Genomic DNA, 25,235 nt, shown 5'->3' on the forward strand with positions numbered 1-25,235 from the left:
ACTGCTATCACTGAGAACTTCTGTATGCTTACAAAAATCAGCGTATTATTAGAGACAACTTTCAACTCTTCTTTCAAACATGTTGCTCCCATTTACTACTCTATTCTTTATGCAGGCTGATTAATTAATGAACCTGATTTCATATTTGTGAATACATTTCTTGTAATATTAATGGATGCACCTAATACTGATGTCTGGCACTGTATTTTAGGCCTGGTATGCTCATCTTTAATTACAGTTGTGGAAATCTGTAGAAGTTTCAGTGTGGCAGGTTTCAACCCCAGGAGGGCTGTATGAGATAGAAAATTTTACTCTCTGTTACAGCAAAGGAGTTTCCTTTCTATGGGCAACCTCTTGCAGTGAATGTGTTAGCCAGAATATATCCTGCTTGGTACGATATTTTCAGTAAATGATCACTGAAATGGAACTTGCTTTATAGCCATCCATAAACAGGAAGAACCATATCTACTAGCCTTGAATTTATAGTCCAGAGTTGAAAGATCTAGTTGCTCCTTAGAAGTCATTCAAGGCACTGTTTTTCCTATAAATGGTAAATTAAGTTGATCTACACATTGTATGTAGAGCTGTAGCCCCCATCCAGTTAAGGTTTTCTGACAAATTTCCATTTCAGGACCTTATTATGAGTCTCCTAAATTGTGTGCCAAATTTGAAAGAATTGTGAGGAAATTAGGCATTCTTTCTAAGTCTGAGATCCTATTGTTTGTTTTTTTCCCTAAGTTATAGTTTAAAATATTTAACTGTTTCCAAAAATAGGTTATGGGAAAAGCATGCTGGGTAATGTACAAAAAAAAATAAAATATATATTTCATCTTTACAAAGATGCTGTGGCACCTTTGTGTATTGGAATATGTGCTTGAAATGTGGGAGAGTGCTTCTCCCATGTCAGAGATGCCATGTTCTTCTATGAAAAACACCTAGGTTTGACAAAGTTGTACATTTTTGGAAAGTTTTCTTTCTGAAAAGACATGGTAAACACTTCTTGTACTTTGCTTGTTAAATTCACTGACCATCCCATTTGCACTCATATGCTTCATTGTAGGGATTGAAGAGCAGAGCAGGTCTTACCCTGCCTTTGATACTTAAGGTTACTGATGGACACTGGGAGTTTGAACAGAAGAATCGAGAATAAACGTATTCTATGTGAGAACAGAAACTTCCTGACCAAACAGGACCCGATGCACATGGTAGATTGGGATTTGAACTAGGAAGGGTGATAGCTATGGACAGAACTGATAACTTCATATGAAGGTGGAGAGACTAAAGGTGAAAAGCCAAGGTTACATGAGTAGTTGGTTAGGTTCAAGTCAAGATAATTTGGGCTTGAATAGCCAAAAAAAAAAAGAGGAAATCACCATAAGAAACCAAAAGGGGGTGGTTGGAACAAGAACTTGGAGAGTGTGGGGCTGGGAGGCAGGAACTTGGTATAGGACTCTACTTGTATAAATGTAACTTTCCAAAAGATTTATTACCTAAACTTGCAGCAGAGGTTTTTCTTTATGAGTACCAGGGAGAAAAAGACCTCTACTGGAAGCGATTCTTAAAAGTAGGAAGGATGGACCTCTTCGTACTCTGAGAGGCAAACACTTGACTGTAAAAGAGGACTAGATGGCTGGCATACATTGAGTTAATTTAATTTTAATTGGATGAATTTTGAATAAGTTGATCTCTCTTTTAGCAGGAATATCCAGCCAAAGAAGTGAGACTGATTGGGCATGAAGAGAGACATTAATGGGAGTAGAAATGCCAATCTGGAGCTGAGGGCATAAAAGCAGGGAGGGGAGAAGCAGTTGAGCATGGCTGGATAGCAAGTTAAGACAACGTTCTGTCAGATTTGAGAGCTGAGAAACAGCATTATGGGCATCTCAGAGCTCTGCTGGTAATGGAAATGCACTGGCAAATCATATACCATAGGTTTGGTCTCAGAGCAGAGGTAATGCTGACTTCCGAGTTTACATGAACTCTTAACGCCTATTAGAGTCTGAGATCTACAGTACTTCTGCAAGGCATGTTAAATTTGGGCAGAATCTGTTTGTACTTTGGAAAAAGGGAGGAGGAAGTTTTCCCTTTACTGAAATAAAAATACAGCTAATCTTTGATTTGTGGGAGGAAGTCGTGCTTGAGATGTAGTTGGAAAACGTTGGCCACAGGAGTGGGCACTACATAACTGCTATAAAAGAATTGACGGGATAGATTTTTTCCCTATGTAATTTTTGCTGTTGCCAGATGTCCAGATGTCTGCAGTAAAAATCAGCATTAATTTCAGTTATTGAACAAGGAGCTATTTATTGTAAGTTAAATAAAACTGTGCATGCAAACATCTTTCACTAGCATTTTCCCATTTGTTATTGTGAGTTTAAGCACTACTGGCATAACTATCCTAAAGATGATTTTGTTGTAGGCTTCTTTTTGTAAATCAGTTTCATTTCTATGCTACATACTCAGAGCAAAAATCAGCTGGGAACGTAGAATCAGGAGCTGCTTGTTTGATATGTTAGGTGTCCAAATGTAATATTGCAGCAGTGTTGGATTTACTTTACATAAATTATTTTAAGCATGTTCCTACTTAATGAAGGGTTTCAAGAATGTCTGTGTGCCGCCTTACATGGATTGATCTGTGTTCTGTTGAATAAGTGTTAGTATGGTTTTTTGGGGTTAAATAATCTTTCAGGTCTTCTAGAAAATGAGAACAGCTCTCAGCAGCTACAAGATCACAATGCTTGTAATTACAACAAGATATTTTTTAAATATTGCAGAAATTTTAATTGAAATGGCTTAAGTATCTTCAATGATAACCTCTTATGGTTATTTTCTTGTATTCTATTTTGAGCTGTAGTCGATTTGCTTTATTTTATTCAAACAGACAATTCTTATATGAGTAAAGACCAGCATGGTTCATCATCTGAGAGTGAAGATGAAGCACTGGGTAAATATCATGAGGCCTTGTCTAGAACCCAGAGTTCCAGGCTGCCAGTGGTGGATGGCAGACAGCAAAAAAACTATATATGGGAAACCAGACAAAAATATAGTCCCCTGTCTGCAGAATATGATGGATACAGTAGTGAAGCCTCAATAGAAGAAGGTAAGAGTGATTTAAAAGCCTTCCTTTTATTCCAAATTTCAGAACTATGTTCTGGATAAGTAAATCCTAGATGAGAGCAGCTTGGCTAGCAAATAGTCAATGTCTGCAAGAAATATCCAGACACCTCTTATATTAGTGCATGCTCAAAAAAAAAAAAAGCACACACTTGTATACATTCTTCCAGAAATACTAAAAATGATACAGTATTTTGTTACATTAAGTTTCATTTAATTTTATCATTATCCATTTCATTTTTGGGGCAATTTAAGCTGTTTTGATGTAGGAAGGAAACATGGCAGCTCTTGTTGAATTTGTGGTATTATAAATACAAAGAAGACATATTATTCCTGTACTGATAAGCTGTTCTAACAGCAAAGTAAATGGAATTGGTTATTTGCTTCAGTGTATATGGTCATTGTAGTGTGCATTGCTGGAATGTTCTGTATCTTTTCTTTTCATGAAATGATAGAAAGAAATTACTGCAAAGATTTGATTAATGTATTTTTCCATGGTGCTAAAAGTTGGATTTAAACATAGATGTTTTCTTACATGCTATATAATTTTAATTGATTTTAAGTTGGGATGACAGCTTGATGTAGAGGCTGAGGAATCTGCTGTCAATATTTTGTCAATATGCATTTTGTATTTGAAAATAGGTGTGTGAGAATTGTTTTAAGCAGGATAAGTTAACTTTTCTGGGAGTTAGGTAAAAGTCAGATTCTGATACAGGTGCTGTATTGTAGTCAGGCAATTTTGGTCTTCCTTTAGTATGCTAAAATGCAAAAGTTTTTAGTGTTTGATGTTTTCTAATAAAAAGTGGGTACATGTAATTAAAAGATATTTCACATTAAATGTTCTATACAGTCCAGAAGGGCTTGAAAGAATTTGCAGTTTCTACAATTTGATATAATTAAATGATATAATAATTTGTTTGCTTTTGAAATTTGAAATTCGTACATGGTCATTCATGATTCCGAGCTAAGGCTTGAAGTACATGAAAGCCATAGTTCAAGTAAATTGTAGAGTAAAAGGATTCTCTTTTGATCATCAGAAAATTAATTTGCTTCCTTTGCTGTTAAACTGTAGGAAGGCAGGTAGTCTGAGTTCCAGGAAATAGTGAAGGAGATGCAGAGGTGAGGTCAGATGGTAAAAACTGATCCTTGAACACTCTGATGGAGAAGAAATAGGGATAGTAAAAGTATGTTTGGTTGAGATCTCTCAACAGTGTTGGTGGGGGGAATATGAAAGATAAGATACTCAGGTTTTTTTATGGCTTCTGTCACTGTTGGGAAAGAATGATGATGTATATTAACAGATGGAAAATTTAGTAGCAAATAATAACAGATATGATTTATACAAAAAGTACACAGGAAGACTCCTTTCAGATATCTAGAATAAGATATTTCTCTCTCTGCAGATTACTAAGGCTAGTTGTTGAAACAGCCATAGCTATATGACATTCCTCTTTTTATTTTGTAATTGCTCAGATTTTTTTATCCAATCTCATTCACCTTCTCAGTGAAAAATCCTGAGTTCATCTGCACTTTTTACTTTGGCCCTATAGGAGTTAAGCTTCAAAATCATTGTGCTAGTCAGTACCCAATTTTTTAAAAAATTTTTATGATTGTGCTCCTTATCATCCTTTTAACTCATCAGAGTTTATAGTTAATGAGGAGCGATAGTTTCCAGTCTGGAAATCTGTATCAGGGTTGCAATCTATGACAAAAGAACCTTTTTGGCAAGTATTGTATCTTCTATCAAATATTGTATATTCTATCAAATATTGTATATTCTATCAAATATTGTATCTGGAAGGTTACAGTTCATACCCCCACCTCATTTTTTGTTATTCTTCTGTTGCTAAATCAGTCACCAGGTGCTATTCCTTTTCAATGCTCTCTCCATTCTGGAAGCAGGCTGGATATAAGCACCATTTTAAAATTTATTGTAATGAAAGAATATTCAGGGTTTGGAAGCAAAAGAACTTCTAAAACAAAAGCTATCAAAACACTCTGACTTAAAAACTTAATTTTTTTAACCACATACTTGCACAAAAACTTTAATAATGTCAGTATTTTGTTTTTGCTGCTGCTTATGAGAGCATTCTCTTCCCACATTTTACAAGGAATGGAGAATAAAAAGTGTTATTTTTTTGACAGCCTGCAATCATTCTACACCGTATGTTTGGCAAAATGCTTGCAAATTAGAGTGAGGATTTTGTCTTGTTTTATTAATTCATTAATCTCAACAAAATTTTGTTCAATACTATTGAAAAAGAGTTTTGGACATGGTAGCAGATTAACAACCTAACATCTTTCACTTCTCAGTGACCTGAAGGTGGCATACTGGAATAATTAGTGTTAATACCTTTTATGTTCTTCCTAAATTACTTCAAAGAGTCTTTGCACAATGATAAAAATGTTTTAGAATAGAGAGACAGTGTATGCCTTATGTGATGATCATTACAAAGGGAAAGCTGCCCAATGTAGAACTTTGATGAAAAGAGGTGAAAAACCTCATGAAGAAGGCCTGCAATCAGAATTAAAGGAGAGATTATTACTACCAAGCTGTTCATATGTTTTCAGAGAAGCAGTTGACTTAACAGATGACATTAAAAATCTCTGATTCCAAGGGAGAAGCATCAGCATTCCAGATGTTTCCATGTGATTTTTAAAAATGCAAAGCTTTACTGTTCCTTAAACTTGTGAAAAAATCTATAGAAGACTTGATGCCATATGAATGCTAATTTTTTTTGTCAAATACTTGGCTTTTTTGGGTATTGAATTATTTTTATAAAAAAATGTACAGACAGATGATAGAACCATTTCTTGACTCCTCTGTGGAACAAGCAGTGTGTTCCTATGTACTTTGGGAAAAGTTGTAAGTGCATTTGACTTTGTGTGCTTCTGTTTTCTCATATGTACTTTATCATTTCTACTTCTGAGTCTTCAACATTTTGGCTGTGCTTCCATTATAAGGCACTGATCAGTCCATATGTTTAGCATATAACACTTGGTAGAAGTGATGAGAGGACAGAATTAATTCTTATCTCACCACTGTTTTCCTCCTGCTTGTTGCCAGTAAAGCAACCCCTGATCATTAAGAATAAGGACAAGGGGGAGTAGTTTTAAGGAGGTCTAGAAGATCTACTGATACATGGTAGGTTTAGGTTAGATATTAGGAAAAAAAATGCTTTTCTGTGAGGGAAGCAAGGCACTGGAACAGATTGCCCAGAGAAGCTGTGGATGCCGAATCTCTAGCAGTGTTCAAGGCCGTGTTGGATGGATTTCTTAGCAACCTGGTATAGTGGAAGGTGTCCCTATCTAGGGAAGAGAGGTTGCAATGTGGTAGCCTGTAAGGCCCCTTCCAACACAAACCATTCCATGATTCCTTGACTCTATGAATTCCATCAAAGATAGAGTAGAAGTAATGAAAATCATATTTAATTTTCAGAAAATTTTGTATTTCTCTGCTGAATTTTCTCTTCAGCAGCCAATCTCTCTCACATGATCTATTTTGCAATAGTGACCTGTGTGTTTTCAAAGGAGTCAATAAACAATTTTACTGAAAACTGTTTACTCTGAACTTCTGTCTTTTTAAAATCACTGGTTTAGATGTGTGTGTACTTAAATCTGCATACACAAAATTTAACAAAGAGACAAAAATATTATCTTGTCTTTATTAATACACCCTGTATGTTTTGCTTGCCTTGCTAAAAAATGTGTATAATACTAATATGTTTGCATCATTCAGACCATCAAGATGTTTGAACATATTATTTTAAGGTTCACTTTTTATCAGTTCCGTAATTAGTTTATTACATCCATTTTCTGGCTGCATGTCTCTAAAAGCATCATATTCTGAAGCCTGAAAAATTGTGTTGTATGTTTTCATAGCATTCTTTTCTCCTCTAGATGGCCATATTAATCTTTCTTTTCAGCATATTTGTATAGAACTCACATGGTATTTTGTGTGATGTTTTTAACACTGAAATGAGGAAAGCTATATGCTCTGCAGGCTTTGTTGGTGTATTTTCATGATGGAATGTTCTAGTAGCACTTTTGGTAATTTTGTGCAATTCAGGGTTTTAAATTTTCATTCACAAATACCTGCTTATGGCCAGTGTCTGACCTACTTTATATGTTTGTATTGCACATTTGATGCATTTAGATTTTTACATGTTTTACATATAGATACACAAAATGAAAAAAAAAATATTATAACTGTGCTTGGATGCAAGTATTTATACAGATTGTAAGCCATTGTAAATATAAAACTTTTGCAATGAAATCTTCATGGAGAGGCTTAATTCCAGCGTATTAAAGGAAAACCTAATTCAGTAGCAAATCAAGTTGATGACAAGGGTCACCATTAAAAGGAAAATGGTACAGAGGTTTATACCTGAAATTTTCAACTCTTGCACAAAAGACTGAAAGTTTTTAATCTAAGAAAAGAGAAACCTGTGTAACGACAGGATGTGTGGCTCAGTCTCTGTGCTCAGGTCCAGAGTCCCAGAGTCAGCTTGAAATTTCAAATCTTACTTTAGCCAATAATATTATTTTTGTACTTTCTCATATTATCCAGTAAAGTATGAATACTTGCTGAAGTGACTTCTTTTTCCTGTTTTTCTGACAAAACTTCCTTTTAGGTTTTTATAATATGTATCCTATTTCTTATATTATTTTCTACCATTTAAGTCTTGAATATATAGTATTGTCTTTATATGCTCCAACTATTTGTAGCACTTTGGAAGAGGGGATTAATATAGGCTGTAATATTATACATTTATTTCAGAAAATAAAGGATAAAAAATAAGGGGGGAAGAAAAAACAAGTAAAAACAGTGCCATAAGATACTTTTGCTAACAAAGAGTTATGAATTGAAATAGGGATCTAAATAAGGAAGTGTAAAAATTTTATATTCAAAATTGGCATTAAAATTAAAATTGGCAGTCTTTGTATTTCATAATAGAAATATTTTTTAGCATCTATACTGGGATCTTAAATGGACCATGCCTTAATAACCTGAATTTCAAAAAGCCGTACAGTATTATATTGAATTGGCTTCTTTGTCTCCAGTAGTGGCTGCTTCCTCAACTTTGAAAAGTCAAGCATTATACTGACAAGCTGTTGTGTTTTTAGTATCTCCATCAGCTTCATAGGCAATGTATTTTCTCTAGGGAAACAGTCCCCTAAATTCCTAAAAATTGAAGTTTTTAAGCTTAGAAATGTTAGGATAAATATATTAAAATTGCAGTTTTGCAGGCAGATGTCAAAAACTATAGATGGTTCTTTGGTTCCGAAATCAAGATTCTCTGAATCTCCTGAGATGAGTAAGGTTTTTTCATGGTTAATTTATGATATGCTTAAAGCATTACTTCTTTAACAGCTGTGCAAAATTCCTGATTAAGAGCAAGCAAGGAGAATTGATCCCATTTTGAGGCAAAATAAGTCACATCATGAAGAAAAAAGGAGTAAGCTCTCTTGCTTATTTAGCATACTTAGATGTACTTTATTTAGCTATAGTTTACCAGTTCAGTACAACCACAGGTTCCATCTCCAGCCCGTTTTAAAATCTTTTTCTAACTTCTCAATTGGTAAAGCCCTCTGGCTGAAGACATGTTATTTCTGAGATTGGCCCAAGTGCCTTACATTTCACAAGGTTTTTTTGAAACATATGGAAGCACTAAAAGACTGCAGCGAGAAAACATAAGTTCTCTTAAATGAGAATCTGCTGCTCTAGCAGGCATATGCTACTGGATTTTATCCATCTTTTCCATATTGTGAAGGTAGAATATGGTTATTTTTGTAGTTTATCTTCTCCCCTTCTATTCTTCTCTAGGCTTTCGGCACTTTATGTTGATGTGTCTGTGGACATATGTTTGCCTTGTTCCTCAGTGTCAATCTTTGCACGTGAAGGCGACTGTTCTTCTGGAATCTCTTGGATCTAATTCTTCATGCAGCTTTTTGCCTTTTCTTTCTCTCTTGTTAGTTTTCATGTCTCAGGAAAAGTCTCCTCACTGAATTACTTAAAATATATATAGAGATTTCCTCTCAGTATCTTTCCAATGTAAACACTAAAAGCTCTTTCACAAGCATCTCAGAACTGGTATAGAGGTGAATCTCCCCAGTCTGTTTAAGCAACCTGGTGAGTTTTCATTAGTAAATACATTCTGTGAAGCAGGATCCTGCTTCTTCAGACCAAGCTGAGGTGAAAGCCTTTGGACAGGCTGAGAGGGGAGCAATGGATCACTCAGTGAATTCCATAACCATATGTTTTGTAGTTTAGTTTCTATCATTATTTCTTGCATGTAAGTGGATCTGTTTTCAAACTAAGTATGAGTGAAAACTTACTGTTTTGAAATTACAGAGTCAGGGCCTCTGTATGGCTGTATTGTGTTCAGCAAAATAAGGCCACAAAGTTCTCTCAAAATTGGTCTCTTTGTAATTTCAGATACTAAGAATTACAGGTAAAAAAAGATGTCTGACATGGAAAAGAACTGTGTACTGGTTTTCACACTAGACAACTGAAAGCTCAGTTGAATACTCAATTATAAATAGTTATTTCTCTTATCCTCTAATGGGCCGTAAAGAGATAAATACGTTCAATGAAAAGAATATTTAGGAAGAAGGTGGCCACCACTTTTTTTCCTGATATGTCTTTATCAGATTACCTGTGAGATTTCTCTGGTATAACACCTATTGGAAGTAAATACTCTTTTTGTCCAGCAACTTTGGAAAGGCTTAGTGCTTCAAATAGTGCATTCAAGGTACTTTGAAAGGGTCTTTAATGAAAAGATTTAAGACAAGTCTTAAGACTCCTTCAGAACAGTATTTCTAAATGCTTCAAAGTGTATTTTGAAGGCTGAGTCATGTTGCAGATGGGAATACTCCAGATATACATACTTATGTATCTTATCTGATAATAGTTGTGTACTATCAATTGATGTTATTGATGTACTTTTTGGAGATTTTGTGGGATTTTTTAGTTACAGTATTTCTTTAATTGGTCCAGCTTCCTTATTCTTGTTTTTCTATTATGTGGGCATCTACCCTTGACATTTTTTATTTTAGGAGTAATTAAAAATCTTCCTGTAGTACAGGAGAGTGCAGTGATGCAATACTAATGATACAAAATTCTGATTCCTGACACACGTGTGTCTGCCTCCTCTGATTAATTGAAATGAGTCTTCATTGGCTTCAAGCCCTTAAAAATTGGAGAATGGCAATATCTTGTGATTTTGAAGCTTCTGGGGAGTGTGGCTGTTGAATCCATTGCTATATCAAGGGAGTATTTAAGGATAGTTTTGTAAAAAATATACTTTTTAAATTCAAGGACCTGCAGAATAGTGTCTAGAATTAACCTGATTTGCAATGCTTTCTACTTAGCATCTGTGATGCTAAGTGGGTTTGGGTTTTCTTGTGGTTTTTCTTTAGTCAGGTTTTGCTTGGGTTTTAGTGGGATTTTTTTGAGTTCCAAAGTAGCTTCCTAGTGCATTATGACAGACCTCTATTGTTCTTCTGCAATAGTGGAAGACAGTTCTCTTAAGTGCTTGAAATTACGATGCATGTTTCCACGAAATATACTCAACTGAGCGTTGCAGAGACTAAGGTGATTTAAAGATTAACTCTTGCTCTGTCTTTTCAGTTTTACAGAATTCATGTATTTTTTTCTTCCCAATAATGTATAACCCCTTGTCTTGTGAGAAGTTGCTGATAGAAAGAAACTTTTCTTGTAAGTAATTGGGCTATGATCATATTGAGGTTAGCTTCATTACATGTATGAATAGCAGACATGCATAATATTTACAAATTCTTGAGTCCTGGAATAGACTGAATTCACAGATGGGGGTAGAAAGTACATGTGCAATTCAGTATTACTCATGAAATTTTCCTGAGTAATGTTATGGAGGAGGCAAGACAAACAGGGGATTTAAATGCAAAGGAGATCCATGTCTGAGTTGAAACACAGTTTGAAAGAGAGTGACTTTACTTTGAGGACTTGTGAGTTTAAAAGCCAGATAGATGGTGTCAAAGTTGTGCACAGTCTTTTCAACCAAAGGAAGCACATGGAAGTCCTTGATAGAATAAATCTGAGTAATTCTGAAATCATGGGTTTACACTGTGATGGGCAGCAGAGATGCTGGGGAAAAAAAGATGCTGTTTAAGTATGCGTGTCATCTACTGCTGAGAGAAGAAACCTAGTAACAAAATTCAGAGTTAGGGATGATGACAAGATTTTCCACAGAAAAATTCCTTTTCCAGCTAGACCAACTCCGAAGAGGAGTAAAAACTGTCTTCCAATGGGAAGGAGCTTTTTTCATGATGCGCACAATTGAGCAAAGCAATCTCTCAAATTAGGTTCCTCCTGCCAGCATTTTGAAGCCTTTGAAGAAATACTCTTTGCATTGATGTGAAGGCTTTGAAGAATGTCACCCTTAGCAATGTGATATCTCTGAAGTGATGTAAATCATACATTAATGATAACAGGAAAGTTTCCATTTTTATTGTAAACTTACTCTTTTAATGGTTCTCTTATTTATTTGAATCTGGAATTTATGAGAAGATCATTGACTTGGAAAAGTTCACAGACTCAAATAGTGACTGAAATAGTATTTACAGTAGCTGCTCTACACTTATAAAATGTAGAACTGTTTTGTGATATAAACACAAGAGATCATACTATATCAGCAGTAAAGATAATTTCCTTGATGAACCAAGTGCTTTTGCTGATTCTGAGGGTTCATGGCTCTGTCATTGGAGGAGTGATTAAGAAACAAGTTTGAACAGTAGACTGGAAATCTGTGTAGACATTATTAGGTACACTGGAAAAAGGAATTTTACCCAGTACTCTACTTACCTCCTGAGAATAATCATGCTCCTTGATTAGCACAATGGAGCAGTTTAGGTAAATGTGAGAACTAAAAACTAGAATAGCTTTCACAGAATGGAATAATAGAATGTTTTGGGTTGGAAGGGACCTTAAAGATCATCGAGTTCCAAACCCCTGCCATGGGCAGGGATTCTACCCACTAGATCATGTTGCCCAAGGCCCCATCCTACCTGATCTTGAACTTTACATAAGAATATGACAAAAGAATGGCTTACCAGTTCTTCCTCTGTAGCACCTGTGGATAAATGGAGCATTTTTCTTACCTTTAAAGGTTAAAACCAAAGGATTTTTAACTAGTCTGAAACTAGTTTGCCTCCCAGTTGTGCCTTTTCCCTGTAGGTTGAGGACAGGTTACCATTAGGACTGTTTGTTTAGATTCTGAGCACATTACATTTTAACTTTCTCTTTGGTAAAAGAAGAACATTATAGTTTTTTTGTAGCTGAACTCTTTTTCTGTTTTGTTACCTAATGTAGATTATTTTCCTTATGCATATGTATCAGTTTCATAGACATACTATAACTATCTTGGAATGGTTTAATGAATATTTTATTGTTACACAAGTTGAACAATGTTACCATTTTAATCTGATAAACATGTATTTTATTGTTAGGATAATTATTTTCATAACTACTTTGCGTATATTATTGGAGACTATATTGTATCCAAGTAAACAATATAAAATTGTGTCTGTAGCTTCTGTGGAGGCAAAGATATGTAATTTGTTTTCTTGCAAAATGAGTTCTTATTTGCTGTTTGGAACACTTTTGTCTTATAAAGTTATCCTAAATTTTAGGAATTATTGGAATATTTTCCTTTGGGAAAGGGGTAAGCGTCCTATGTTATACAACTTGAAGTAATTGTTTTGGTTTGTGTCCTTTTAGTTTTGGGTGAGGTTTTGGTTTTGGTTTTTTTGGGGGTGGGGGTTGGTTTTTTGCAATTAGCTTTCCTCCACAGTATTTACAAGTTGGAAATACATACTTTGCTAATGTTATTGCCACGCTTCAGGTCCTTTTGGTTTCAGCTTTCAGCTTCAGCTGAAGATTATCTGCTGTGAAAGAATCATGGTCTCATGAAAGCACATAGGAAAACTTAAAGGGAAAATTATTTTATCAGGGAAATTCTGATTCTGATCCTTTGAGAGAAGCTAGCAGATATGCTTAACTGGGTGTGAGATTATCTGTGTGGTCACCTATGCCAAATTCAATTAAAGCTTGATCTTTAAATTTGTAAATAGGAAATCTTGCTGCATTCACCTTCTCACCACTTAGTAGTTCAGCAGCATGTGTTTTTGTGTATATATCTGTACAATTTGCTTGAAAAAAACTACTAATAACCCAGCTCTCCATTTTGACCTTTGGTTTCAGTCTTGTTGAACCATTCTAAATTTTGTCCTTAAAAGTATTTTGTAAAAGAGTTTCAATTATTATGATTTCCTAATTGTTTTAATTTTTAAAGGAGTTTTATTACATGCCTTTGCAAATATATCAATTTGTCACATAAAGGTTAAAAATTAGATACATTTTATTCATGTTAAAGTCACACCCAGCTTATTTAAAGACAGCTTTGACTTAAGAGTTGCAAGCCTGAGGATATTGATTTGAATTATGCATGACTGTCTGGTATGCAGTTCCATTAGCCTGCTGGATGGATAATGTAAACATGTTCAGAATTTTAAGTATCCTATATGAGCGGCAGGTTAAAAATAGAGCTGATAAGAGCATGTGTATCTGAAAAATCCAAATCTTGGAGAATGAAACTACAAAAGGTGCATGTCTTCAAGAGGCTGACTTCAGGTGTGAATTTCTTTCCTTTGAAACTGCTCAGCCTGAAAAAATACAGCTGATGTGTGTGATTTGAACAGGTGACACGATTGCTGTTGGCTGCTGCAAAGCATTGACATCTGTACCAGAAAAGACACTCACAACCAAAAGGCCAGGACCAACTCTGTGGCTTTTGGCAAAAAAAGAGGGGTTGTATCTGTTCTGTTTTAAATTGGTCAAGATTTACTCTAGGATCAGTCTAGTTTCTTCATATCTTCAAAGAGGATATGATTTGTAATGGTATTTGATTTTGCTCAAACTTTCTGTGGCTTTCTGTTCATGGTTATATCTGATCAGTTGTTTGGTTATCCCTGTGTTTAGCTCTGTCAGTAGTTTGGTAGTAGAAATAATAACTTCTGAAACTTTGTTTTTAAATCTTCAGCACTGTGCTTAGTAAGATTTAAAAATAGTACATTTTTAGAATTTTGCCCAAGATCCTGTGAATTTTAATAAAAACACCCCCCACTACTCTGGAGTGAAAAGTACAATGTCATCTATGTTACATTTTATAAAGATTTAGTATATTTCCAAGTGTTTCTGTTGCATCTGTAGCATTTGTGCAATTTGATAAGTTAAATGAAAATCGAAAAAATAATATTGCACTTATTTCCAACATCTGATGGATACAAACCAGAATACTAGTCTAATTTGGCATTAATTCTTACCCTCCTTCTCAAAACTATTTTGGTTGGAATCCTTTGTATCTGGCTTTGTTAAATGCTATACATAATGCTAGAATGGAACTATTTTTAGATTATAAAAATGAGAGAGAATAATGATGTCTTTTCCTTGGATTTTACAATTTTCATTTACTTACATCTCAATATAGCAATAATCCTATGAAAATTTGTAAGTATATGTATGATTAAAAGTTGTTCTTTATGATGAAGTTGATTATACTGCTCTGATACATTTTTTTCTTTTCCTTTCAACTCTTGGACCATGAATTGTATATCCACACAAAAATTTGGCCAGCAGATAATTCTTGGGTAGTACTGGTAAAATTTGAAAAGGTGCTTTGTGTTGATGGTCATTTTCCCTCTTAAGTGACGAATAGTTAATCTGTTAAGAGATGGGAATCTAATGCTCTCCTTCAGAGAAACTCATCATCCTGCTATTTGATCACAGCTGTTATCTTGACTGTTTTCAGAGCAAAATTCCTTTCACTGGCAATAAGAAGCACTGCTCTCAATCATCTGCTTGTCCTGGCGCCATTTCTTTCCTGTTAAGAGAAGGCACTTTAGAAGAAGAAAATCTTTTGAAATAGTAACAGTAGTTGTCATAAGTGTTAAAGGCAATCTGTTGGCCACAGAAGTCTAGGGAACTGCAGTGGCAATTTCCAGAGAACTTCAATATTTTGAAAAGGAAGAACTTTAGAGGGATGGTAACAATGCCAGTTATTTCTTTAAAAAAGACTACTTTGCACTTTAACTCTTCTCAGAGAAGACTGAGGGAATCTCTTGTGTGTTTTTGTGCCCAGTGAAGATAACCCAGGAGAATATTATATGGAGGAGAAATAATAGCATGTGTAAAAGTGAATGTAATGGCCTGAGTACTGAGCCATTCTGTAAATATCTCCACTGCTCCAGATGCTCTTTTTTTTGGTAAGTGGTTCTGACATAAAACTGCAGAACTGTAATATTTTGTTAGCACAGATGACTTAGCATAAATGCCACCATGTAGCAGTCAATTTTGAATCCCTTTTCCTTGTTCTCTAGCTTTCAGTTACTTTTAAAAGAAATTTTCAGGGGACAAAAAAAGAAGTGAGATTTAATTCTCATTGAAAGTTCAAAGTGGATTTTTTTGTCCCCAAAAGGAAGTTTGAGACAGTTAGAAGTTAAATTTAAAGGTTAAAAGAAATCCAGGTAAATATAAGTCTAGCCTACATTGACACTGTTAGAAAAAAGAAAATATTTAATATTTCTTCATAAAGTAAAGAACTTTGTGGAAAACTTGTGGAAAACTTGCAGAATGATACAGTTATTTCGTAATACAAGCAAGGGTAAGAGTCTGGGGTTTATGCATCAGTGTCTCTGGCTCAGATATTATACTTCAAATTCAATGTATTTTAAAGCAGGTTTGAGGAGGGTTGTGGATGTGAAGAAGCCAAGTATGTTTTTTATTGAGTGTTTTGTTGTAATACTTAGAGAAGTTTAGATAACTGAGGAAAAGAGGCAAGAGTGGCATTTGTCTACTCAATCTTCACAGTCGTTCTTAGTTGCCATCATGACACTCATTTATGCAGCTGATGTCTTTCCAATGATTGAATGCATTGAAAGTTGGGAGACAGTTCTGAGTCTCTATAAAATTTATATTACAATAGTTTTTTTCCTCTTCTGGTTATTCCCCTTTACTTTTCACATAAATTCAGATTATGCTATCAGCACTTGGTTTTTGAATGCTGTGTAAATTTTGCTGTCTCAGTGAGAGTCTTTTGTTTTTAAGAAGAGGTCAGAATACAAAAAGCATAATGGGAAAAATCTGTTTAACTGCCCTCTTCTACACTGAATAAGTACAAATTATTCCCAGCTTGTTGGAAAGCAATCTGCATTTGAAAATGTCCATAAGAAATTGGTAAAAAGAGGGAGTTCAGGGGAGTTCTATTTACTCTAGTTTATGTATAATCTCAGAGTTGCATGCAATATTTCTGCAACTCCTTTCAGAAATACTCATTGAGATTTGCTGTGTTTTGCATCTTTTGTGGATATATTGATGTAGAAACACTTAAACTCTGTCAACTGAAATTAAGCAGCAAACTCAGAATGATGGTGTACTCCCGTTTCCATTTCAACACTGTTTCAGTGTTGGTCAGATTAAATTAATTTATGTCTGTACCTTTTTTCCCCTTTTGTTTTCCTTGAGCAAAAGTCCTAGATTTCAGACAGAAAGGAACCTGCCTGTTTATTTCATTACAAATGGTAGTATATAGCATACTTAAATTTGTTTTTTGGTGGGGGAGAAGAGGAATACAAACACTTGAAGGGGTTGGATATTCATCCTGTATAGATGGCTTAGATTCCTACTGTGCCAGTTTTCTGGTGTTCGATAAGGCACACAAAGCAGTTGTGGGAGAAAGCATATCACTTGTATCCATGGTAACTCAAAAGATACTTTGGAACTCAAAAGGATGGAATAAGCCAGAGTAATAGGTCTCATTATAAGGGCAAAATACATAAAAGGTTCAGGCATATGCTTTTAATTAGTTGCCAAAAATAGCTGGAATCCGGGATGATGCAATGAAACAATAATTCTTGTTGTTTGAAATGAGCAACACTTGAAGTCTAAAAGATGTGCTCAGATGAAAGGCTTTATCTTACCATCTTATGGGTATTCAGACCATGAATACTAATAGGTTTGCAATGGTTTCTTAATCATGCTTAGGACATGAGAGCGCACGCTGATAAAAGCTCCTGCAAGTCTCTTATGACTGTAAGTTTCTGAAGTTCCATAGTGATGTTAATTCTCATGGCTGTGATGCATCTTCTTATGAATGGTATGTGCAAAGAGCATTCTCTCCTGTCTCACAAGGGCACTGCTGGAAAACTAAATGTAATCTGTGCTTCTATGTAGGAATAACAAACAAATTGTTGAAAACGAAGATTAATTTGATGTTAAAGATCCAGTATTTTTCAGAATAAGTCACTTTAATTTAAAAATAGAAAGGTAAGCAATGGGGGAAAATGTGAAAACTTCAATGGATGGACTAGAATTGAATACCAGAGAACAAAAATAGTGCAATATATGAAGTACAAGATATAAGATATTTGAATAACCATTTTAATCAAAATATTTTAATACAGTGAATAATTCTGAAGTTTTCTATTTGAATGCCAGTGTTTGTAAGGAATCCATCTTGTATTGCAGTGCAATTCTCCACATTATTTCCTCTGTTGCTATAGAAACTAATTCTAGTGCAGCTGTGATCGCTTATCAAAATTCTAATGTTTCAATAACCATTTCTTATTTTGAGTTATTTAAATAGCCTTGTCTTACTTTGAATCAAACTGCACATTTCATCACTGCTGAATTGTTGACTGGTCAAAATGTTAATGCAAGTGATGGCAAATGCTGTGGGGTTGTGGTTTGTTTTTTTTTTTTCTTTTTGCTATTTAAGCTATCATACTTATTGTTAAAGTTTGAATAACAAGCAAATTAAGGCTCTTTTCTCTTGTTAAATTTTAAAGGTCAATATTTGCTGTCTAACATCAGCATTATGTAATGCACATTACTTTGTAATCTTCATTATATTTAATATTTTATAATAGTTCCTTAAATAGTTCCTGTTACTGGTATGTGGCCATGGGGGCATGTGTGTGTGTATATATGTGTGTTTACATATATGTCTGTATAAACTATTTTTAGGATGCTTTTAACCTGAAAGTATATGTCTCGATGTTTTTATTTTGTTGAAATAAAATTTTCAGTAATACTGCAGTAGAATGCCACCAGCTAGCAAGGTATTCTGGATCTCTTTTGCTCCTTGTATTATTTGTTTCCTTGGGGTTTGGGGTTGTTTTTTAGTGTTGCTAGTGGTGGGTTTTGGGGTTTTTTTTGTGGGGTTTTTTTTTGGCTGATTGGTGGTTTTATTTGTCTGTTTGTTTCTAACAATGGAAGTGCTACGCTTGTAAGTTATATGTATTTAGTGCAGGATACAGCAACGTTCTGATTGTGAACCATGTTAAACATCATTTTGCTGAATGTTTTCAACTGTAAGGCTAAGGTCTAAAAACTTCACTGACACCAAATTATGAGGAAGGGTGTGATGATAATTGGCCCGGAGACATGTGTTGTATACTTTCTGCTGCTGTAGCACAGCTACCGAAATGTTCCTGTAGTACTTTTCAGGGTAATCACTGACTTTCTAATGAGCGTACACTAATTTCATGTAGAGTGAAATAAGTAATTTTCAATTTTGAAATTATCATACAAACATTTTGCAGCTGTAGCTGTCAGACTTTGATTACTAATTAACTGCTGTGCACCACCTTTAAGTCTCTTATTCAGCAAGCTGCATCAAACTAATTTCAAATTAGGTCTATAAATTTTTTCTAGTATAAGAAAGGTCTATGAGAAAAAAAAATGATGGATAAATATATTTTCTTCTTTCTGTGCCAATGGCTAGTAGGTTTATTATTGTGTATTATTATATACTCATGGTATATAATTGTAACTCATGGTATATAATTGTAACTCATGGTATGGTGAATATAAGTCTATGACAATACAATTTTCCAGATAGAGTTTTGAGAAGTTCCATGTGTTGAGAATCCTCGACTATTTAGTGCTGTTGTTTGTTTGGGTGGATGACATGAAAGAGCAGTTCCTCTCCTGCTGTTTGCTGTGGGCTGAAACATCATGCTCTAGGTCTTAGGAGCCCTTATGCAGCTTGGCCACTGTTTTCTCATCCTCATAAGCTCTTGTTCAGCTCTTACAGCTGGTGCTGTGACTGAATGATAATATCTTTACCAGCCAGACTCGTATTCATTTAGTCTTGTCAAAATGCAGAAAATTATCTATTTTGTGAATTGTATGACAACTATGGAAACATAGCAACACCTACATCACACATTATATGTAAGCCTAGTAAAGCAGCTCATCTGTGACAGTGGGAGGTCTCAGAAGCACCTCAAAGAAGTGCAAGAAATTTAGTTTTGAGCAATTGTGTTTCTTTATGCATGGAGAAACTTGTTTGAGGCCTTGCTGGAGTGAGCAGAACATACTGACATGCTCCCTAGTGCCTAATCTGTGCCTTTTCTTAGCCCTCTTACTGGCTGTGTGAAGGAAAGATACCTTCGTTTCAAAGCATATCCATTTCCTGTGATTTCACAGTGTCTATTTTGCCTTTCTTTTTCTGGAGAGTTGGCTCTGTAAATGATACCAGAACCACTCATAAGCTTACTTTCTGCAGATACTAATAGCTAAAAGGTTTTAGAGGATTTCTTGACCCTAGACATAGAGAATTTTCTTCTATTGTTGACCTGTTAGGTGCTCCTGCAAACTGAGATCGTAGTAGATTTTTTTTCCTGGGTTCTAGCTGCTTTTTATTTGGTAAAGTTATGAGAGCTGTCTCAAAACAAAGAAAAAAAAAAATCAGAATTTTCCAGAATACTTTTTCCAGAACTAATTTAATATACTGCAGAGAAGACAGTCCATTTTACTACAGCAAGTCACTGAGCCATTGTGTCAAGGAGAGAAGGAAAGAAAGTGCCTGAATAGACCAGAGAAACCAAGGTCCCTTGGAACTGTAGGATCTGAATAAATAATTACAACTGTCTTTCCACTTAAAGGAAAAATAACAATAAATCTGAAATATAAATGCAAAAAGCTTATTGTGGAAAGTGTCTTGCCTCTCCTGGAATGTAGCTAGCTGTGTTCTCTAGATTGTGCAGATTTTCACCTCCAAATATGGATATTCCCACCCATCAAACATCACTGATTTCTCTTTTATCTCTTTGCTCTATTGACATTGCTTTTTTCTCAGAACTGAACTACTTTTTTGCGTGTCATATGTTGTTTTATTTTCCCATCCCTCCACCTTTCTTCCTCTGTCATTTTTGCTTTATTTTACCTGTTTGTAATTTTTCATTCTTGCTTGCATCTTGTTTTTTCTTTATCTCTCTCTTTGGGCTTTCTCTCATTTTCCATACAGATCTACTAAACTTCTCTCCTTTTATTTGTTTTCTTTGTTCATTTGACAAAAAAACACTTTTTTTTTTTTTCTGAATCACGGCACTACTTTCTCCTTTTGCATTTTTCCCCCCTTATTCTGTGCACTTTTTTTTTCCACCTGCATGATTTATTTTTTATTTCTGTTCCTTCTCTTCCACTGCAAAGCTGATGATATTGGAAAATTCTGTGGGGGTATTTTATGGGAGTTTTTCATGTTGATGGTGTTGTATTTATGTGAGTTTTTCATGTTGGTGATGGTATTCATTTCAAGTGAATTTTAGATTAATAATAATTTAAAAGCCTGAAATATAAATAAATAAAAATTTAAAAACAAACAAACAAAACCAAACTATCAAAAATCAAGAGAAGAAATGGCTGGAGTACTAGTTGTAAAATACTTGGTTTCTGTTTTTCTGTTCCACAGTTCTCTGAAAGCTTTCTGTGATGAGGAGCACTTCTGAGCTAGATTCACAGCAATCCTCATCTCGTTTTCACCCTGCACTTCAGATCTCCATCTGCAAAATACCAAACATGTTAACTTCTACTATTATAATGCTACTGTTATCCACCCTAATATATATTTCACTTATATCTATATTAACAGCTTTGAGATAGCCAAATTGTGATCATATAGCTAACTGAAGTAGAGGGGCAGAAAATTTAACTCATGCCCTACTGAAATGGTTCATTCATAACCCTTATAGTGCTGCTTTGTTAGTGACTCACTCCAACAGAGCATCCTTTGCAGTCAAAATTGCTGTGAAAATGAGGCAAAGGAATTGAGCTTTGTGTTTCTGTTCTATAAACAATTCTTGATGAAAAGTATCTTTTATGGTTTATTTTCACCTGTTAAGTTATAAATGGAAAACTTTAGATTTTATTTAAAAATACCCTTTTTTTTATTTTTTATATTTTTTTAAATTACAAAATGCAGCTACCAGAGTAAAGGTATTTTTAAGAAACCATTAAGTTACTGCATTTTAAGTTGCAGAAGGAGTTCTCAATAATAGAGTAGTTTTGTTTTACTTAAAATAAAAGTGTGGTAAAAAGAATGATGGAATTCTGATAGTTAAGTATTGTAAGTATTGTATATACTGCTGGATGGATCGTGTTTATATCAGTAAATGAATTAAGATCTTGAAAGGGGGGTTTTGTATCTCTTAGAAAACTAGGTATTTTTAATTTTTGTAAAATAAAAAACCAAATGTGCCTGAAATGAGCTGCAAAAACATTAAAACTCTCAAGAAAATCATCTGCACAACATATTAATCTTGCTTTCTAATCATGCTTTGTTTCCTCATTTGAGACTGAACAGAGTGAAAACAGGAACATTACAGGAATATTAGCTGTGTGTTACAATACTTCACTGAGAATTGATTTTAGACCTCTCTGGGATCTTTTTCACCTTTTCAGCTCTTCATTGCTGCTCAACTCCTGTGCTTAATACCACAGCTGCAGTAGGATTAAACTGGACTGGAATTTGAGCTTTAATTTAAGGTGATAACTGTACTCAAAAGAAGTATAGCAATGACAGGAAAATATTTCCTGAGCCCACATCCTGCTGCTGCTGTTTAGAGGTTTGACAGAGATGCTGCCGTGCACACACTGTTGAGAAATTGGGGTTCTCAGGGGCCTGTGATGCTTTAGTTTAACAGCTTTTAGGTGCTAAGCTCGGAATTTTCCTTAAGCATTCATAAATGCTGGTGAAAGAGCTGAATTTGGGAGAATTTTTGCAGAGATGATAACAGGCATTTCCTTGTCACCAAGATACTCCTAAGATTTCAAAGCTGGTTGTCAATCACCCTCAGCAAGCAGGACTTCTAGCATATTTTAAAAGAGGGAAGGGTAAATAAAAGGAAGATTATATGAATTCATTCAACTTACTACCTTTTTGAAAGTGATTTTTTCTAACAATTTTGATAACTTGGAAAAAACAAACAGTGAGCAAGGTGCATAGGAATTCTTGTTCATTTTTTAAGTTAGCCAACACAGCAATCTGAAAAGTAGTGTAAAGGAAAGTTGGCTGCTTATAAAAAAAGTGAAAGTGTAACCAGCATCTAAATGGAACAGAAAATACATTTTTCTACCTGAATGGGCATACTTAGTACATATGCTTTACCTAAGGAAATATAATTACCAAAGGGAAAGCACGCTATTTCGCTTCTCAAAGGTCACAGCTTTCAAAAAGCTTTACAGCTAGATAGGGTCTCAGAAAACTAGAGCTTTTAAAAATAAAAAAAAAAGTGATCTGGAGCTTGATATATAGATATTCATATCAATAAAAGATTAGAAATATTGAACCATTAGATTTAAGCATTATTTAGATATATTCTGGACAACTGAAAAGTAGAAATACAGAACCAGGTAGCAGAACTCCTTCCTATTGCAATTAATATCAATGCTGTATAAGGAACCAGAGAATGATACTTAAATTGAAAACAAATTAATTCAATAGATGGTAATGTGTAATTTTCATTGAAAGACGACCAAAATATTTGGGAAGGAAACAAAAGAATGTCTTTGACAGCTGGTTCACCATAATGCTTTTAATAATGTATTTGTAGTTAAAATGTTATAAATGGGACTAATTTTGGAAAGAGTTTTTTTTTCATTAGTGCTGGGCTTTTGTATTGCTCTGTAAAACAGACAATAAATTCTTACAAATAAGAAGTGCTCTAGTAAGTACAGAGAGCAAATTTCTTTTTTAGGGAAACAAAACTGAGCTGTAGTTCTACAGGCTCAAGATGTAAACAGACACAGTAAAAAAAAATGCTATGTGTGTTTCAGCGATTTCAGTTGGTCTTAGACCTCTGCTGTGGAAGAAAATTAAAGTTTTAAGGACTGGACATAAAGATAATTATATCATTTTAAATTGCTTTCATTTAAAAAGCTAAAGAGAACCTTTTTGTTACCTGAATGATCAGTAGCATTAGCTTGAGAGAGTGAGGAAAAAGCAGTGCTAAAAGCATCACATAACATCAGGTGTAAATGATAGCAATGCTGCTTTGATTTCCATAGGTCTGGGATTAAGCTAATAGTGTGTAGAATTTTCTAAATATTAGGAAACACAGTTATCTATTACTGGGAAAAAAAAACCCCAGTCAAACAGATATGATACTTTTTCTTGTTTACGGTGAATTGCCTAATGTAGAAGATAGTTCAGCTGTAAATAGAAGTCTAACATGTGGCAAATGCAAGAAGAAAGCAAATGCAAAAGGAAAAATTTTTTTGGAGGTCCATAGTGACCCCATACCACTTCCATATTCCCCTTTTTTCATTAAGCATGACTCATGCCATAATTCTTTTGGAAAAGAAATAGAATTATGCCAAGATAATTTTTTTTTCTGTGAAATAATTTGGGTTTTGTCCTCACAAAAATGCGTGTAAGCTTTTAATTTTAAAGGAAGGAGAGGCCTGAGGTTTCATTCAATATTTAATGTTTATATTTTATACTCCCTGTAATGTGGGGTAATTCAGTCAACATAATATTTTTGGATGGTAGAAAAGTTCAAACATGAAAATTCCATTTGGACTGTCTGTGCTGCCTATCAGAAATCTCTAAGGGTATTAAATCATTCAGAATAAGAAAGGTTTCTTTAATTTTTAAACATGTATTTCATTTTATGTTTTATTTAAATTGTCTTAACATTTACATAGAACTCCTTGAAGGCTTGAAAACTTGAAATTTATGTTTGATTAAAAAATAAGAAATTATATAGCAGAGTGTGAGCAGAGATATATTAGAGAAAGGTACCATTTGAGTATGAAGATATTCTGACAATTACAAAATATGACTTGCAAAAATTATTGATTTATGAAGTATTTATTTATTTTAAAGAAACTGGAAGTCAGATTCCAATAGGGGTGTTGTGGTACTGGTGCCTCCCACAGCAGTGTGAATTTTTAAAGAAGTACTACTGTACATGAGAAACCCAAAACTGCAAAAGTGTAGTTAATGATGGCTTATGAGACAGGGGAATTAAAGGCACAAGGGTAGTTTCTTTTCCCATGTTAAGAGATGGGTGTTCTTGGAATTACTCAGGAAATACGGTCTAAGGGAGGTTGGGTTGGTGCTGCTGCTGTGCGGAAAGCAGCTGCTGCTCTGGGAAAAATAATTACGATAGGAAAATCTAAATGCTGTAAACATGGGACATCACCAGCTGCATGGTGAAATGTGCAGCCTAGCATGGTCCATGAGAGACCAAACAGAGAGGAGAAATGAGCAACACTGGAAGGAGCAATTTGAAGTAGTAACTGAAAACTTAAAGCATTTCTTATGCGTCTTTAAACTTTGATTCCCCCCAGCAAAATGACTGAAACATTTCTGGATTTTCTCATAGTTATCAATTGTATGTTCCAGGAATGCTCAGTTTGGCCTAGGTTACTGTGTCAGATTTAACTTGCGAATCTCTTGAGGCTGATGGCAGGGTATGTATCATCCCCCTTTGACTTGCAATCTGTCCTACAGGGGCTTATGAAAACAGATGAACCTTCACTGTTGAACAAACAGTACTAAAAGGAAGATATTTATTTACTTCTGACTTAAATGTGCTAATGACAGTTTACATGCTGTAATTTCTGAGTGTACCAGCAAAATGCTAATCTGCTCAGGTTTGTCAGGTATCTCATTTATGGTTCTGGTTTTTTCAGCTGTTAAGCAAGGTCCTTACTATCACCATTGTTTTCCCAGATGACTAAGGGAGGATGAAAACTTTTATTAAAGTTGTTACCCATTTAAAAAGCATTTATTCAA

At 34.6% G+C, this 25,235-nt stretch overlaps 1 protein-coding gene across 3 annotated transcripts in view; it reads left to right on the forward strand.

Annotated features, from left to right (window-relative positions):
- The window catches only part of SYT14 (synaptotagmin 14), an 80,105-nt gene that overhangs the window by 30,306 nt on the left and 24,564 nt on the right, over positions 1-25,235 (forward strand). Inside the window, exon 2 of one of the 3 annotated variants that reach the window (XM_058835508.1) lies at positions 2,882-3,100. The exons of the other annotated variants lie outside the window; for them this stretch is intronic. Coding sequence (XP_058691491.1) covers positions 2,882-3,100 — 219 coding nt within the window. The remainder of the gene's footprint in view (positions 1-2,881; positions 3,101-25,235) is intronic. 3 annotated transcript variants of the gene reach the window in all.

The sequence above is a fragment of the Poecile atricapillus genome, chromosome 3 (assembly GCF_030490865.1).
Source record: "Poecile atricapillus isolate bPoeAtr1 chromosome 3, bPoeAtr1.hap1, whole genome shotgun sequence".
In the NCBI taxonomy this organism is placed as follows: domain Eukaryota; kingdom Metazoa; phylum Chordata; class Aves; order Passeriformes; family Paridae; genus Poecile; species Poecile atricapillus.